An 18,684-nucleotide genomic window follows, 5' to 3' on the forward strand; every position below is an offset into this window, starting at 1 on the left:
TCTCGGTAGGATCGAGAGACAAGAGGAGGAGAAAAACGAAGGGGGAATTTAATGAAAGGGGCAAGGTAGACCCCTCTTGACCCCCTAGGAATGATGTTGGGGTTATTAAAGGGTCCCGTGGGGAAAATAAAAAAAAATTGATTTTTCGCGGTAGAAGCGCTTCCTGGTTCGCGAACCGGGTCGCGAACCGGTAGCGAAACGGGAATTCGCCATTTTGTGTTTCGTTTTAATTAAATTACAAGATGGAGGAAAAACAATGTGGGAAATGGGTATAAGGGGGTACAGGAGACGTATCCTGACCCCCTATGTTTTCTGAGGGTGGCTGAGGATGCTCATATATGTTGATACATGTCTTCCAGCGGCTACGCGTGAGCGGATTTATTTTTTTGCTGCGTGACGTCTGTTAACATTCGATTCGAAGGAAATCAGGAAGAGTTGACCGCCATTTTGTCACTGCGAGTAAATATGTTGTTCATTTCAAAGCGTTGGAACATGGAAAAGGGAGAAGGTAGAGATTGTCTTGCTGCGTAGTTTTTTTCAGGGTGTGCAGTAAGGCCCCGGTTGTGCTTATACTCACGGTGGGGTCTTTGAACACTTTAGCAAATGATGATCCAAGCTGAGGCAAAGGAGGGTGTCAGTCGAGGAGGGGGGGGGCAATGGTGCAGTTTTCACTTTCATGTCTAAGTGTTAAAATCTGGTTTGCGATGTCAACAGAATCGGCGCCACCTTGTCCCCACTCAGGCACGTACGCTCTAGCAAGCAGCAGCCATTTTGAAAGCGCTATGGCCCCTCTGCCCCTCGCCGGTCCCCAGCGCGTCTCCCTGGCGCTACGAACACCCCCCCTCTCTGACCTCCCCCGTTCTCTCTGTGGAAAATTAATCCGTATTGATAAACATTGTCTGCGCCATCTTGCCTTTTTTTCAATGCCACAGTTTTGTCGTGCACGGCAGCCATTTTAGATGCCTTGACCAGACCCACTCTCTGCACGCTGCCGATCCTCAGCACGGCTCCCCACCCTCGTAAGCATCTCCCCCACGCACTGGTCACCCCCGCTCTCTCTCTCATGCATGGGCCATAAACCTCCCCCCATCTGTGGTAAGCTCTTCACAAGAATAAATCCATACTTTTCTTAAAGCAACCTAGTAATAATAATTACAGTACATACTACACCATCTGCGCTGCTCTTCCCTGAGAATCACACCCCGTGTCCGCCCGACACCTCCCTTTCACCCTATTCACTACCGCACCCTCTGACACTCCTCTTCCTCTGTGTCCGATTGTCCAGGCCGGTCCCAGGCTATCACCTAGCCCTGCGGATGTAGTTTATGGCCCCAACTGTAAAGAATCTGTAAAAATCGTTTTTTTTTGCGTGGGGAGCGCCCGGTACGCTTTTGTGCAATGGGCGGTGGTAATCTAAATGATGAGGAGAGGGGGGGGGGGGCAGCGTTCAAAGCACATCAGCGTGCATAAACACGAAAATGTTTTTATCTACCACGTACTTGACCTATCTCTCTGAGATGCATTCCCTTGTGTTTCGGCAATGGTACTCATTACATAGATCGCCCGAGGGCGGTAGTACAGACCGTGCGTAGGAAAGGGTCAAAAGCCAGGGTTATAGGAGTATGTAACAAGCGAGCCATTTAATTGAAAAAACTAAACGTGACAAACGGTTGCAGAATCAGTGAAGGTTGATTTTATAATTGAAAGTATAACAGGATCAGTTACAATAAAATAGTCCATACGCACACCATGGGCGAGTATCATGGGTAACATTACTTCGAAGCTTTATTAATAAAAAAATCAATAATGAAAAATCGACATCAATAGGGTTGTCCGTATTCCCAGTCAATACCCTTCCCCGCCCGCCATGTGCACAAAGACCGCATACATCCCCCATTACGTCAAGGCTAAGTAACTAGAACGTCATAAGGAGTTGCAAGTCGCTCCCATACTGGCGCCATTTTGGTCGAGGCCAGGCAGGTGCAGAGTATAGTTCAATGTCTCCAATAAGTAGCGGCAGGACCAGAATCCCTTTCGGCAGTTCTGGCTTCGTCATTACGAGCACTAGAAAACAAGACATTCTGGGCAATACCACCCTTGACGCAGCTCTTTATGCTACAAGATGGTGTCTTCCATTCAGAAAATATTGTTGGTAGCATTTTGAAAGGAAAGATAAACGGCCGTTCTCCTAGTGAGTCTCACATTGTTACAATTATGAAGAATGTTGAAGAGTAGAATGTTGAAAATCTGAAGCCATCGTTCTACAAACTCTCAACCAGCCTTGGATGGAAAAATCCTGAAGAATGTACAAACTGAAAACCAGTTTTTGTCTGCATAGCATCAGCAGCAACACTTGCGTCAGCTTTGTGTGAAGCCGCCATCTTGATTCAATCATTAGCGTCCCCCTGCACACATTCAGGGACCTGGTCGTGTCTTCAGGTCAAACGGATTGTGGGACAAGATGCAGAAAGGAAGAGGAAAAAAGTTCCGCCGGACCCCGGGAGCCGGCCGCCTATGTCGGGGGCGATCTTAAGCCACACCAGGGCAACAAGACTTGGGGAAGGGGCAGGAGCCAAGCGCCCCCTCCCAGTCCGCGTCACCACACCGTATGTTGAAAATCTGAAGCCATCTTTCTAAAAACTCTCAACCAGACTTGGATGGAAAAATTCTGAAGAATGTACAAACTGAAAACCAGTTTTTGTCTGCATAGCATCAGCAGCAACACTTGAGTCAGCTTTGTGTGAAGCCGCCATCTTGATTCAATCAATACCGTCCCCTTGCACACATTCAGGGGCCAGGCCGCAGGTCGTGTCTTCAGGTGAAACGGATTGTGGGACAAGGTCCAGAATGGAAGAGTCACCAAAAGGCAAAAAGTTCCGCCGGACCCCGGGAGCCGGCCGCCTATGTCGGGGGCGATCTCAGGCCACACCAGGGCAACAAGACTTGGGGAGGGGGCAGGAGCCACGCGCCTCCTCCCAGTCCGCTCCACCACACCGCCTCTCGGGGGCCTCCGTCAAGCAGTTCAGGGAGGCACCGCAGGCAGCGGTTCTTCAGATCAGTGGCTCTCACCTGCAAGGCTCCCCTCTGTCAGCAGCAATCGTTGGCGCTGTGGTTGCGGCCGGAGGCCCCGCCTAGTCAACGCTCCGGCCTCTCCATGTTGTAGGCCACAAGAGTGGGCGCAACTCAGCTGGCCGAGCGAGACTTGGGGAGGGGGCAGGAGCCAAACGCCCCCTCCCAGTCACTTTCTTTGCCATGGGACCTCCTTGGCTGTTCAGGTAAAAACCTCCTTGTCCCTTGCTCCTCTTCCTCTTCTTCCTCCTCTTGTTGTAGGATGATCTGAGGAGGTGGTCCTCTCTTCCTAGGAGGAGGTGGTGGTGGTGGGGATGCACTAGCTGAAGCTACAACACTTGCTATTGCTAAGTGATGAAAAAAGGTCTTCCTCTCACAAAGATGAAAGTCAGAGTGAGGAAACAAGGAGGGGTTTTCATCATTTGGGACAGAAAATAGTTCTAAACCAATGAAAAGTGTTATTTTTAGGTCACATGACCTAGCCTTACATAATTAGGAACCCAAAAGTTAAATGAACCAATGAAAAGTTTTATTAACAAGACACATGACCTGTTATGCTTACGTTACGCGCTCCGCGCCCCGGATCGCTTCCGGGAAGCTGCGCTTCGCGCCTCGCGCACCGGAGCACTTCCGGGTGCGCTAACACGGCGCGTCATATGACGCATTACGTGACAACGTAGGTCCAGAATATAGTCAAAATGTCTCCACCAACCAGCGGTCGGAACACAACCCCTTTCAGCAGTCCAAAAAGTTCTGTTAAATGACAACAGAAGGGACAGGCAACAAGAACCATCAGTCAAAGAGGGGAGGGCAAGTTCTTCTCTACCGGGTCACGTTGGGGCTCCACCGGAACTGATTGAATTGGTAGTCTACAGTGTTTCTGGATGTTTCAGACTGAAGCTGGCGTCAGCATGAAAGCACCCCCGTGGCTACGTCGTGGCCATTCCGCGAGCAATCATGGCAGTCGCTCCCCACCGGAAGTCTGCGGGAGTCGGGGGCCCCGGTGACTTTTGTAGAATCTTCAAGGCTGAGGGGACGCTTTTGGGAATAGGGCCCATGCCCTAGCAGTCAAGCGTCCGAGTTCCAGTGTTGCCCAGAGCCATCCTTGCAGGCCAGGCCCAAGTCTGTGGAGCCGACCGCCATTTTGTGAGCTCCGTGGCAGCCGCCTGTCGCTGTACCGCAAGATTGGGTGCAATTCCATTGGATGGCGGGTGAGACGCTGTAATAGCAAGAGCAGGCGCAATTCAGCTGGCCGAGCGAGACACTGTGTCGCAAGAGCGGGCGCAAGTCAGCTGGTCAAGTGAAGCGCTGGGGTGTAGCTGAGAAACCTCCACCTGGGGAGGTGGGGGAGGCTAGTTTGCGGCGCCTCTCCCTTCTAGTGCACCCCACGCCGTCTCCTGGCGCAGGTATATGTGATGGTCGGATCACGGTACCGCAGGACGTGTCTTCAGGTCAAACGGATTGTGGGACAAGGTGTGGAGCAGGCGCAATTCAGCTGGCCGAGGGAGGCACTGTTCCGCAAGAGAGGGCGCAAGTCAGCTGGTTGCGTGAAGCGCTGGGGTGTAGCTGAGAAACCTCCACCTGGGGAGGTGGGGGAGGCTCGTTAGCGCCGGCTCTCCCTTCTAGTGCACCCCACGCCATCTACTGGCGCAGGAATATGTGATGGTCGGACTAGGGCACCGCAGGACGTGTCTTCAGGTCGAACGGATTGTGGGACAAGGTCCAGAATGGAAGAGTCACCAAAAGGCAAAAAGTTCCGCTTGATCCCGGGAGCCGGCCGCCCATGTCGGGGGCGATCTTAGGCCACACCAGGGCAACAAGACTTGGGGAGGGGGCAGGAGCCAAGCGCCCCCTCCGAGTCCGCGCCATCACACCGTCCCTCGGGGGCCTCCGTCAAGCGGTTCAGGGAGGCACCGCATCACATTGTTTTCCAATGCAGTCAGGTCCACAAACAGCCCCCACTTACTTTGAGAATAGTGAAGCTGCAGCAGGTGCAAATAAGCTTCAGACAGTGTTACAAGCGCTGCTCGGAACCCTCAACTATGGCACCCAACATCCAGGACTTATGCCATTTGTGCAAGGCAGTGACATCGAAGCATCTCAGGGACCAAGCAACATACCATATCCAGAGTCCTTCCCACAGCCTCTGCCTTCCTTCTTACCTAGTTATTGTTCTTTCACTCCCACTCCAGGCTTTTAGTCTGTGGATGGAAAACCATGAACCTACACTCACCTATGAAAATCTTACTATTGATGGCTGATTTTGAGCCCCAAATACAAAGGCTTGTTTGGATCGATGTTGCAGCAGGCTGCCATGTAAATAGTTATTTAATAAAACGTTTTACCCTGTTACTTGTTGATTTTGAGCCCCTTATACAAAGGCTTGTTTGGATCGATGTTGCAGCAGGCTGCCATGTAAATAGTTATTTAATAAAACGTTTTACCCTGTTACTTTGCTGGTGTGTTGTATATATTTATAATATTTGCATAGGGTTTGTCGTTGTTTTGGGTGGGGTGGGCGGCGGAGCCGAGCTGTCTTGCAGCCATCATGGTGTCGAGCTCAGTTCCTCTCACTAGTTTCGTATTTCTCATGAGGGGTTGTTCATAATGTTTCTATTTTAGTGAGGTCAAAAAGAGATCCCATTAGTGGCCTACTGATTTTGCTTGATTCCTTTTGTTTTTTTAACGATTTTTCACTATCTGCAAAGACTAAACAGAGTATTGCGACTCTGTGCTTGTTTGTAAATAGAGAATGAACCAAAGAGAACCAATTCCAAAACAATAAATGCTAGGATAACAATCAATCAAATGGAGAGGGAAGCAGGCACGACGGATTACAACGGGGGCAAAGGCCTGCATTACCTACCCTTCACTATCTGCAAAGAGAGAATACTCCTAAAAGAAAAGAGGAGGGGGGGGGGCAGCGTTCAAAGCACATCAGCGTGCATAAACACGAAAATGTTTTGACCTAACACGTACTTGACATTTTAAAGCTTTTGATATTTGCTATTAAAAAAACATTGAAATTCACTGAAAAAAACCATAGGTTATAGACCATATATAGTTAGAAATTAGCATTTACAAAACCTTGAAAATTCACTGAAAAAAACATGGGTTATAGACCATATATAGTTAGGAATTAGCATTTACAAAACCTTATTTTACTCACACAAAACCATTGAAATTTCATATATAGTTAGTTGCACTAACTGTATATCGCGCACCCGCAATCCACTGCTGATCATGTCACATATTACATCATTCATGACATGATCAGTGACATCACTGATGACATCACTGATGACATCACTGATGACATCTCAAATGACATCACTGATGACATCACTCGTGTTCTGTTGTTCGTCTCCTGATTCGTTCTCCGTCACTTCAGATTCAGACGTGAGAATTTCAGCTGTTGAAATAGTACTGGATTGGAGTGCTTGACGAGAAGCATCATACTTCTTTGCATACGTTAATATGCGGCCTTGTTGGTAATCATCCTCATCCCTTTCATACTTTTCTTGTTTTCTAGTACGAATTTTTTGTTCGTATTTGGTGAGGCGGGTTTTCATATCAGTTTTGAGCTGGAGCACAAGTTCTTTGTCCGATTCCTTTTCCAGCTCCTCCTCCAGATTCTTTATTTCATCCAGTGCTTTTTCACGGTCACTCCAGGCATATTTAATTAATATCTTGAGTGTCCCTTCCGTATAGGCGGCTGTGTGCTGTTCCCAGTCCGTGAGCAGTTGTGGGTCCGGGTTCTCGTATGATGGTACAGTGTGAACCCTTAGACCACGAGGCACTCTTTTTACCTCCACGTAGCTGGTGAGGCTTGTGGCTTCCCACCATTTGTTCAGTCTTTCAAGCTTCACCATCATCTCTTTTATTTTTGTGTTCTGTGGGTCTGCCATTGGCACATTTTCACTGACCCTCTCACGTCTTTCACGATGTTTAAAAATATCTTTTGCCGCTGTGCGGCGTTCAGTCTCTGAAAACATTATGCCGGTTACAATTGCACCCCTTACTTGATGAAGCACAGGCGCATTGGTTAAAGGGCTTTTGCTTGCAGTAACTCCGTGGAAGGTAACCCTCCCTGACGTCCTGCCTCAATATCCGCTGCCTCGTTATGTGATCCCAACGAGGTGTGCAGGAAAATTTGGTCAAACGACGGTTCGCTTACCGGCCACGATGTTCCGATAGACCCTGGATGAGAAACCAGGGTGAGCCGGTGTCCTCCAGGAATTCACTCGTACTGGCCGCGGTGGGCGTTGGCCGTTCAGCAATAGACCTTCCTGCTGGCGTAGAGGCGGTGCACAGGAGACACTCAGTTCAACGCTCCTTTCCCTTCGAAAATCCTGTACACTCGGGGGCGGGTGCTGTCAGCGGCTCGATGAACGCCGCGGAACACTGCGCTCAACAACTCCAAACAATCCAAAGGAATGAAAAGACAGCACTCGAGAGGTACCTTTTCCACGAAGTAGTTTATTAACTACAAGCTAGCCCACAGACGCGTTTCGGCGATTTGCCTTCGTCAGTGTGTGTATTCACACATACAAACCGGTGCATTTATCATCATTCACAGTGTACAAGGGTTACACCTCTTAGTCGGCATCGACAGAGGACAAGAAACCTCCCAACTATTGCGGGTTTCATCTTGTAATGGTAAGAATACGCCGTATACATTACTTATTGATCACATTATACAACAAGCATTATTAAACCTACAGATAGGTAAAATAGCTTAGTGGGAGGTATGTAGAGATAATGTGCTACATTTACACTGTTTGAGTAAGGTCCAGAATGGAAGAGTCACCAAAAGGCAAAAAGTTCCGCTTGATCCCGGGAGCCGGCCGCCTATGTCGGGGGCAATCTTAGGCCACACCAGGGCAACAAGACTTGGGGAGGGGGCAGGAGCCATCACACCGCCCCTCGGGGGCCTCCATCAAGCGGTTCAGGGAGGCACCGCATCACATTGTTTTCCAATGCAGTCAGGTCCACAAACAGCCCCCACTTACTTTGAGAATAGTGAAGCTGCAGCAGGTGCAAATAAGCTTCAGACAGTGTTACAAGCGCTGCTCTGAACCCTCAACTATGGCACCCAACATCCAGGACTTATGCCATTTGTGCAAGGCAGTGACATCGAAGCATCTCAGGGACCAAGCAACATACCATATCCAGAGTCCTTCCCACAGCCTCTGCCTTCCTTCTTACCTAGTTATTGTTCTTTCACTCCCACTCCAGGCTTTTAGTCTGTGGATGGAAAACCATGAACCTACACTCACCTATGAAAATCTTACTATTGATGGTTGATTTTGAGCCCCAAATACAAAGGCTTGTTTGGATCGATGTTGCAGCAGGCTGCCATGTAAATAGTTATTTAATAAAACGTTTTACCCTGTTACTTGTTGATTTTGAGCCCCAAATACAAAGGCTTGTTTGGATCGATGTTGCAGCAGCCTGCCATGTAAATAGTTATTTAATAAAACGTTTTACCCTGTTACTTTGATGGTGTGTTGTATATATTTATAATATTTGCATAGGGTTTGTCGTTGTTTTGGGTGGGGTGGGCGGCGGAGCCGAGCTGTCTTGCAGCATCATGGTGTCGAGCTAAGTTCCTCTCACTAGTTTCGTATTTCTCATGAGGGGTTGTTCATAATGTTTCTATTTTAGCGAGGTCAAAAAGAGATCCCATTAGTGGCCTACTGATTTTGCTTGATTCCTTTTGTTTTTTTAACGATTTTTCACTATCTGCAAAGACTAAACAGAGTATTGCCACTCTGTGCTTGTTTGTAAATAGAGAATGAACCAAAGAGAACCAATTCCAAAACAATAAATGCTAGGATAACAATCAATCAAATGGAGAGGGAAGCAGGCACGACGGATTACAACGGGGGCAAAGGCCTGCGTTACCTACCCTTCACTATCTGCAAAGAGAGAATACTCCTAAAAGAAAAGAGGAGGGGGGGGCAGCGTTCAAAGCACATCAGCGTGCATAAACACGAAAATGTTTTTACCTACCACGTACTTGACATTTTAAAGCTTTTGATATTTGCTATTAAAAAACCATTGAAATTCACTGAAAAAACCATAGGTTATAGACCATATATAGTTAGGAATTAGCATTTACAAAACCTTGAAAATTCACTGAAAAAACCATGGGTTATAGACCATATATAGTTAGGAATTAGCATTTACAAAACCTTATTTTACTCACACAAAACCATTGAAATTTCATATATAGTTAGTTGCACTAACTATATATCGCGCACCCGCAATCCACTGCTGATCATGTCACATATTACATCATTCATGACATGATCAGTGACATCACTGATGACATCACTGATGACATCACTGATGACATCACCGATGACATCCCAAATGACATCACTGATGACATCACTGATGACATCACTGATGACATCTCAAATGATATCACTGATGACATCACTGATGACATCTCATTTGACATTACTGATCACATCACTGATGACATCATTCATGTGATAATACGGTAAACCTCTTCAGACTCTAATATAATCTTTGATACACTCAGAGTAAACAGACACTCACAGACTGTCACTCATCCATGGAGTTACTCACACACCTAGTCAGTCATGCAAAGAATCAATCACACTTCCATTTCCTCAACTATACAGTTATACACACCTTACTTATTCAAACATATACTAACACATATTTACTCTGTTATACAATCCCTGATACAAGTTCACAATGATCCATACACCCACTCACACATTCACTGGCTCCTATGCACAGTTATTTATATATGTCAACTCTCACATGTACTGTGTTTTACATAGGTACTTACTTTGACATGTAGCACTGAGATATCCATTCACTCACTAATACATTAATGCACACAGTCAACCGCCCATACAGCTGTTTCCACATGCACTTTTGAACCCATACATCTAGTGAATCAACTGCTCACACATCTATGCACATAGTCACACACCTCACAGCCACCCACACACACACTCACTCTCCCATACAAATACTTGGGCAACCAATCAATAAATAATCATAAAGCTACTGATCAACACATGCAGCAGTTTAAAGAACAACAGATATAATGATGCACAAATTAAGACAGTTTAGTCACTAACCCATGCACTCAGTGAGACACATTTAATCACTCACTCATACAGTCAGTCATGCACCTACTAAATCCTTCATCCAGACACTTATACATCCACTCATTCTTCAATATGTAAGACATATTTTAACTTTACAGAAACATACAGTCACTGGATGTTGTCATCAGTGATGTCATCAGTAATGTCACTGACCATGTCATGAATGATGTAATAGGTGACATGATCAGCAGTGGATTGCGGGTGCGCGATATATAGTTAGTGGAACTAACTATATATGAAATTTCAATGGTTTTGTGTGAGTAAAATAAGGTTTTGTAAATGCTAATTCCTAACTATATATGGTCTATAACCTATGGTTTTTTCAGTGAATATATATATATATATATATCCAACTAAGAGGTCGGCGACGAAGCATCAAATCGCCATTTGCAGCGGCAGGACGGGATCGCCACTCCCAAAGTATTCCACCACACTCGTTCACCTTTTTAGTATTAAATCTTTTTATTGAGTAGAAAATAAGCGCAATGCACCTCTCAAAATCATCAGCGCCGCCCCGAGAGGAGGCGGTCTAGGCCAGTGTCACTGCTTATACCCAACATGCCGATACAGGGGCCTACTTGGGTAACACAGCAAGCCGCCTACAACCCATCTGGGCCGGCCGCGTTAAAAGAGGTGCCATAGAGGTGCAAGCGGAGCCAATAATAATGCGAGAATTAACAGGAATCCCCAACACAGGACAAAACAACCCCAAATTCCTCAAGCAATACCCAGCCGGGGTTTCAGTTTCAGTTCTCAGCACAGGTTTATTACAAGAACAAACGCATTTCGGGAGTGCTGTATTCTTCTAACCCGGCTGGATATTGCTTGAGGAATTTGGAGCAGACATTGTTATCGCGGGGCACCACCGCGGAAACAGCACCCGCTACTTGAGTGACTCGTGTTACTGGTGTTTTGGAGCATTGATATATATATATATATATATCCAATGCACCCTCAAATGGAAGCGCACACAGACGCCAGCTTCATTGACAACGGCACACAGCATTTATTATTTTGTTCAGTGAAAAGCTTTAGTGGGCCTTTAAGAACTTGCTGTTTCCTTTGAAGCCAGCTGGCATCCCACGGACGGGAACTTCGGACAGTTCAGTTGTCCCCCTCGCTGCCTCCAGACTTCAGGAATGGTGCGCTTCCGTGGCAGAGATGCCGCCGCATATCATTTTTTTATCCAACGCACCCTCGAATGGAAGCGCACACAGAAGCCAGCTTCATTGACAACAGCACACAGCATTTATTATGCATAAAGTCGACTATCCTTGCCTTACGCGTTTCGGAGCTTCAAACGAAACAGCAAGTTATGCCAAAGTCCCACTAAAGGTTTTCACTGAACAAATTAATACAATGGGACAGAGCCTACTAAGGTAATTAAACTATGAGAAGGCATTTGCAACGTTAATTGAAGATAATGAACTACTCTTTCCAGCATGCAACATTATGCTGCAATGAACTGTGACCAATTGAAGAACATTTACAAGTCACGTGCTGTGCAAAGCGCTCTCAAAAGAGAAAATCTCTCACATTGTATGTTAATGCCTGTGAACAAGGGGATCGAAGCCCCGAAACGCGTAAGGCAAGGATAATGGACTTTATTCATAATAAATGCTTTGTGCCGTTGTCAATGAAGCTGGCGTCTGTGTGCGCTTCCATTCGAGGGTACCTTAGATAAAAAATAAATATATATATATATATATATATATATATATATATATATATATATATATATATATATATATATATATACATATATGTATATATATACATATATGTATATATATGTATACAGAGACACTCATGTTAAAAACATACTTAAAGTGCAGTTATCTTTTTCTAATGTCATGAAGTGACCATGATGTCATCTATGTCATTTTTTATATTCTCTGAGACTTCATGGACAGTCATGAACATTACATTTGGATGCCAGTTATGGTTTTGAGGGAAACATGAAATTTGGAGCAATTTTTTACGCCAGCCGCATTATAGCAATAGTTCTTTAGACTCATGTTACATTGATAAAATGTACAAAATCAAGGATGTAGCCATCCTTCTACGCATTTTCACAGTTACTGGTTCACTTGGAAAAAGCATGTGGGTGATACTGACAAAAATAAATAAAGATGTTGAATCTATTCAAACTGAAAGGATTCAATTCACAGTTTTATTTATGTTTATCTTACCTTTGTAGACGCATTCATAACTGAAACATTGTTTTCATATTCAGAGGTACCTCCGAAGCCCGCTGCACAGGGAGCTAATAAGAGGTTTCTGGTTGGAACCTATGAAATATATGAAAAAAAACTTTAAACATAGGATTAAACAAACCAATGGAACTTACATTGCAGAGAAACAACTTCAGGATTTGGAAATTGATTATTGCATTTTTGTCTACATTAAATAAACTATGCATGGGGTAGTTTTTTAAAACGACACTCGTGTAGGATTGTGCCCAGCTCAAAACTACCCTTTAATGTAAAACTTGATTCTCATTGATTCACTGATGCAAACCATCTGCATGTAGCAGTCCACCCATTTGAGTCACACTGTATTTGTGTGCTCATAAGGCTCAGCGTGGGGTATATAAAAAATGCCCCACCGTGCGTTTACCAAAAGTATCATGGAGGGAGATTACAGCACTTGAGTGTAGAAAACTAGGGGGACATGCTGCTTTCAATACTTTCAGCAGAGCTCACTCCTTGCATCACAGTAGAATACAGAAAAAACTATAATGCACCTTGACATAAAGTAGAAGCTGACACAAAGGAAAAGAGCTGTATGGCAGTATGATTGAAAGCTGCAAAGGAATTCTGCCACTGCCACTAAGTGAAAAGTGTTCCTATGACAAAATATCACTATAATACTTTGGATTCTGTAATAACTGTATACACACCAATCTCTAATTTCTTTATAATACTTGGAATTCTGTGATCCTTATATGAATTGCAGTCACTAACTTCTTAATAATAGGCGACTTGTGATGCACCTGGTTGCCAATTATAAAGAAAATACATTAGAGCCTGACTGATAAAAGATTATTTCAGTTGAGTTCTGACATAACAATGCCTGCTGCCAGAGTCATCAGCCAGGTGATAGGCAAGTCAGTTCATGAAACATAATTAAAGCAGCTGTTTAAAGCAACAAATGGGTTGTTGCTTTTTTCTTTATTCTATTCTATTTTATTAGCTTACAATGACAACCAGAGAATATATGTTTATTTTTTAGATAGAGAAAAGCTAGAATCGTTCTGCATGTTTCTACACATTCTGAGCTACTATAGGTTTTTATAAACAACTGATTTGAATTGAACTTTATGATTATGGAAACCCTCTGTGATTTGCAATATCCTTATAATGTACATCAGGGAGGACTGTATTCCTTATATCTTGTGGTACACATTTTGTTATATAGTGCACTGTTGGACTTGGCCCTTTTGCACGGTCATTGCCTTCCTCTTAGTCTTTTTTCTGACCTGGTGTTTGTGGTTTTAGCACTCTGGGCACTTTACCACTGCTGTCCAGTGTAAAGTGCATGTGCTCTCTGTTGTGAACATGGTAAGATTGGTCTACACCTGTTAGGCATATTTTTTTTCCTGTCAGTCCCTTGTAAAGTGGTATCTCAGATACCGAGGGCCAGTAAATTAAAAACTAGTGGTGGGCTTGCAGCGCTGATTGCGCCACCCACCAAAGTAGCCTTTCAAACCTGTCTCAGGCCTCTGTCATTGCAGGGACTGTGCGCGTAGTTTACTGCCGCTGTGACGTGGCATAATCTATAAGATTTCACTGAGTCACTTTCTACGTCAATTCCTTACGCCTGCTTGAAGCAGGCGTAAGGGTGATGGACCATGCAATGTAGGGGTGGCCCCTGTGCATAGCAGGAGTCATGTCGCACTTGCGATTTGACTCCAGCAATGCGCCGCCCGTACGCCGAAAGATGCGTCACGCATCTTCCCTGCCTTGCCCAATGGTGCGCCGCATTGTAAATGCGGCGCACCATCGGTGGCGGAGCTGTGGCGCACTGTGGCGCACATTAACTGGCGCATCCCTGGGGATGCGCCAGTTAACGTAAATCTGCCCCTAAATATAAATGTTCTCAAAGGGAATGGCCTGACCTTCCCCATAGCGGTGTTGAAAATTTGAAGTTCATGATAAAGAAGATGGAATGAATAGAGGTATGGGCAGACTGGGTGAGTTTTACCACCGAGACTCTCATTACAATTGGCTCAATAATTTCCAGTAATATGAGTTATTATCCATTAGAATTGTAAGTTTTGCGAGAATATTGCACGTCCAGGGAAATAAAAGGGAAAACATGGGGAATTTGTGAAATTTCAATTCCTAGATGTTATTTTACATACGTAAATCACTTGTGCTTCCCGTACCTCCACTCCCTGCCCTCTGAATTACCTAAATGCCCAGGATATTGGCAGGATGAAGCATAAGGGCCGGACTGGTCATTCATCTCATCTGGCAATAACCAGGGTGTGGTTGTGCCATTACAGTGTGGTTTTTTAAGTCTTCCCGCCAATCCTCTGTCTCCAGCTCCCCAGGTTTTATTGCTGTAGACATAGCGGGGGCAAACGGAACGAGTGTGAATGGGACAGAGCAACAGAAACAATATACGGAAAGAAAGAGAGAGCAGTGGAGCGGGGTTGGATTGTTCATTTTTGCCAAATCTGCCTTTGGCTCCCCGCTCATCTCTGGTCAAATTCCTGGGTTCCCATAATGAGGGCCTTAGACTTCAGAACAGTATTCCTCCACTCCACTATTCAAAGGATAATACATTTTAAAGGATACATTTGTAACTGTTATCAGTGAATAGCCTAACAACAGGATTATACATGTTCATGTGCATTGAATGGTGCAACTTCATGCAACAACTAACCAGCATTTCGTAAAGAAGAGGTATATGCGTTATTGGCGACCACTCACTTAGACCAGTGGGTGACATCCTCTTTACAGTTTACCGCAAAGAGTTTAATATTCTAGCAAATAGCTGTAGGTTTCAAAAGCAATGTTCAAGTTGAACTAATTAAAAGTTCTATTAGGTGGCAGACTGATCAGACTGCTTGTACTGATGCAGCTTGCTGGTACTTTACAGTTGGGGGCAAAATGCCGAAGTGAGGCAAGTTCTATATGTAATGTGTGTGTGTGTTCTTATACAGCGCTCTACTTACCCTAGGGCATCTCGGCGCTTGCATTGGGAACCCGTCCTGGCTTTTTCCCTGTGAGATAACCCGTACTGGGCATCCCCAAGGTGAAAGCCAGGCATCCCGCCGCGGGGGGGCCGTAGTGGAGATTAAGCAAGCTATTGCCCAGAGTTGCAGAGTGTGAACCTGTGATTCGAGTAAGCACCGAAGTGAGAATTATCGAGTCCGTGGACACTTGGGCTCAGACCCTGCAGCGTCGGGAATTGAACGCTGGTCCCGGGTCTGACCTCTGCTTCAGGGTATGCCTCCTCTAACCAGTGAGCCACACTTCTCTGTAATCATAGTCGTTTACTAGAAAATGAAGAAGCCCTTGGAAATTCTCGGTTTTCTATCTTATTGGTGATAGTCTTTGCTAAACACATTGTTGAAACTTTACTTGAGCACAAGCGATTAATTGCGCTGCATCCTTTTTAAAGTCTCGCGTTTGGGTATGCAAACAAACCCAATGGGCAAAGAGTGGAAATCACCTAATCACAGTTTTCCTCCGGGACAAAACCGACATGAACCGTGCTTTTCACCTTGCTGTATAATTGGGTTTATTATACGCGCAAGGAATTCGAGAACGTCTTTCTTCGCTAAAACGCAGTGACATGGAAAATTAGAAAACAAGCTGAAGTGTGAGAAGGTACCTTGTTTTGGGCAATTCAGAGTCCCCATTCACAATATTCTCTGAGACTTATTTGCCTGTAACATTTCCAAGGAAACTGAGGTCTTCAGTGGAGGACAAGGATGGTTCCTCACTTTTGTCTTACACCATCATCATTACAAAACTTGGGGGCATATTATCAAGGACAGGCGATACATTATCGCCGCTTTTATCGGCAGGAAACTGCTGATAAAGCGGCGATAATGGCCTTGATAATATGCTCTATGAATTCCAATCGAAGCCCATGTTAGATGTGAACACATCTAACATGGGCTTCGATTGGAATTCGTAGAGCATATTATCAAGGCCATTATCGCCGCTTTATCAGCAGTATCCTGCCGATAAAAGCGGCGATAATTTATCGCCTGTCCTTGATAATATGCCCCTTGATTCGGTTTTACAGTGTGAAAACCATGAAAGTCACAGTAAGTTTACACATCTCATAAAAAAGTACATTAAAAAGTTTAAAATTCATAGCTATAAAACAAGAAAAGTTACAAAGAAATATGGTGAATACAATAAATATATTTATGTGCTTAAAATAGAGAACACACAATAGACAGAGACATATCTTGAGGCTATGAGTACCTCCTTCCCTTAAAACAACTACTCTTCCATGCAGGCCTGGTTCTTACCAAAGATTTCAGATAGTCTACAATAAAGATTATACAGTCTGGTTTCAACAGCTGCAGATACAAAAGTGCTGGGAGAACCTGGTTAAAATTAAGCCTCTATAAAAGGGGGAGTAGAAAATGTCTCTGAGGTACTTCATAGAATTTGCAGAGGAACATGGAATGTAGCAGGTCCTGTGGAGACAGGTTGTCGCAGCCACAGGGTGCTAACACCTGTCCTCTGCTACACCCTTTCGGAACGGCAATTAAAAGATGGAAAGAATCGAGGCAAAACTGGACAGTAAAAACCGCTCATAGGTGGTCAGTGTTCCCAGAAGGTATGGCTCAGCCAGTTGATGGGTTTTTAGGGTCACAAATTTACGGACGCTTGGTTTGCATAATTCTTGTTCATCTCTTTCTAGCTTCCTGGAGCAAATAAATGCTTTTTTAACCAGTTCCACATCCTTTTTTTTATTATGGTTGAGGTTTTTAAAAAGAGTTCCGGGCGACCCAACTCTGTAAAGCAACCTCTAACATACTTCAACCATGGAATTCTGGAATGTTCCAAGCTCATACAGTCTGTTAGAATCTGCTGGGTAAGCTTTAGCTCCTTGTTTGGCCAGCACTTAAGCCAAAACACTAGGGGACGCAAGGCAAGTGTATCACATAAAAAAGGGGCCCTCAGTTCTTCATGAGCTATCAGGTTTGATAGACCGGTAGGCATTCCTAGAAGGCGCTTGAAAAAGTTGTTCTCTGCCACCTGCAGCACGTCTGCAGTGGTATACCCCCAGATTTCACTACCATAACATGCACTTGACACACCCTTAGCCTGATACATTTTCAGCATGGCTGCAATTGGGTGCTTGCCCATCTTGGCCGCAAAGCTGAAAATAGCGGCAGTTATTCGAAAGAGCTCCCCCTTTTTCTTTAGAATAAGGGGCCCCTACTTCATGCGATCATCCAGCAGGACCCCCAGGTATGAAAAAACTGATGTTGTGGGGACCTTCGCGGAACCCACGGAAAAGGAATACTTATTTGTGGGACACTCCCCTACCTGCAGGACATAGTATTTTGCATTATTGATTGCTAAATTACGAGACCCCATAAAGTTCAAGAAAGCATCTAGTAGAGATTGGAGTCCTCTAGCGGTTCTCGCTATCAGGACGGCGTCATCCTCATACAGGAGGACGGGGAGAACCCGGCGACCCTCATGCATGAAATTGGCCACTGTAGCTACCAGGGATTCTTCAAGATCATTGCTGTATAGGTTAAACAGGAAGGAGGCCAAAATACAGCCCTGTGTCACCCCTTTCTCAATTTTGAATTCCCTGGAAACCCAAAGGTCCTGTGCATATCTAATGTTTGCCATAGTGTCCCTATGCAGATCAATTAGAAAGTCCACAATAGGGCCCTCCACCCCATGGCCCTCATGGACTGAATTTGACCCGGTTTACACAGTCAAACGCGGAAGATAGGTCCATGAAGGCCATGTAGATCGTACCTGTGGGGGCCATCGTGTACTTGCCAAGGATCAGGTAAAGGTTTAAACATTGGGCCACCGTAGATCTCCCCGCACGAAACCCATATTCAGTGTCAGCGATAATATATGCTCCTCTGCCCATGATGATAATCTTTGAAGTAGTACACCTCCCACCACCTTAGCCACAGAGTCAGTGAGAGAAATAGTTCGGTAGCAGTGCGTACTGTTTCTGTCCCCCTTATTGAAAACTGTCACAATGGTAGAAATGGCCCAGCATTTGGGGCTACGTCCCTGGCCTCTGCATTCAATACAGCCACCAGGATCGGGGCCCAGAAAGATGGATCCGATTTGTAAAGGTCTGGTGGGATTCCGTACGGTCCGGGAGCCTTGTTACTGGTTAGACCCGCAATGCGCGCCTTTACCTCTGTTAGCTCAAAGACCAGCTAGTCTGTGTTTGTTGCCCGGGATAACTGGTCGTGGTGACCAGTGGAGCCCTTGAACAT

The 18,684-nt window shown here is 45.1% G+C and overlaps 1 protein-coding gene across 1 annotated transcript in view; it reads right to left on the reverse strand.

Moving 5' to 3' along the window:
- LOC147679578 (solute carrier family 2, facilitated glucose transporter member 11-like) overlaps positions 1–18,684 on the reverse strand; it is a 573,370-nt gene that overhangs the window by 444,845 nt on the left and 109,841 nt on the right. The window contains exon 3 of the mRNA XM_086943163.1: positions 12,419–12,517. Coding sequence (XP_086799289.1) covers positions 12,419–12,517 — 99 coding nt within the window. The remainder of the gene's footprint in view (positions 1–12,418; positions 12,518–18,684) is intronic.

This window comes from Lissotriton vulgaris, chromosome 11 (genome assembly GCF_964263255.1).
Source record: "Lissotriton vulgaris chromosome 11, aLisVul1.2, whole genome shotgun sequence".
NCBI classification, from domain to species: domain Eukaryota; kingdom Metazoa; phylum Chordata; class Amphibia; order Caudata; family Salamandridae; genus Lissotriton; species Lissotriton vulgaris.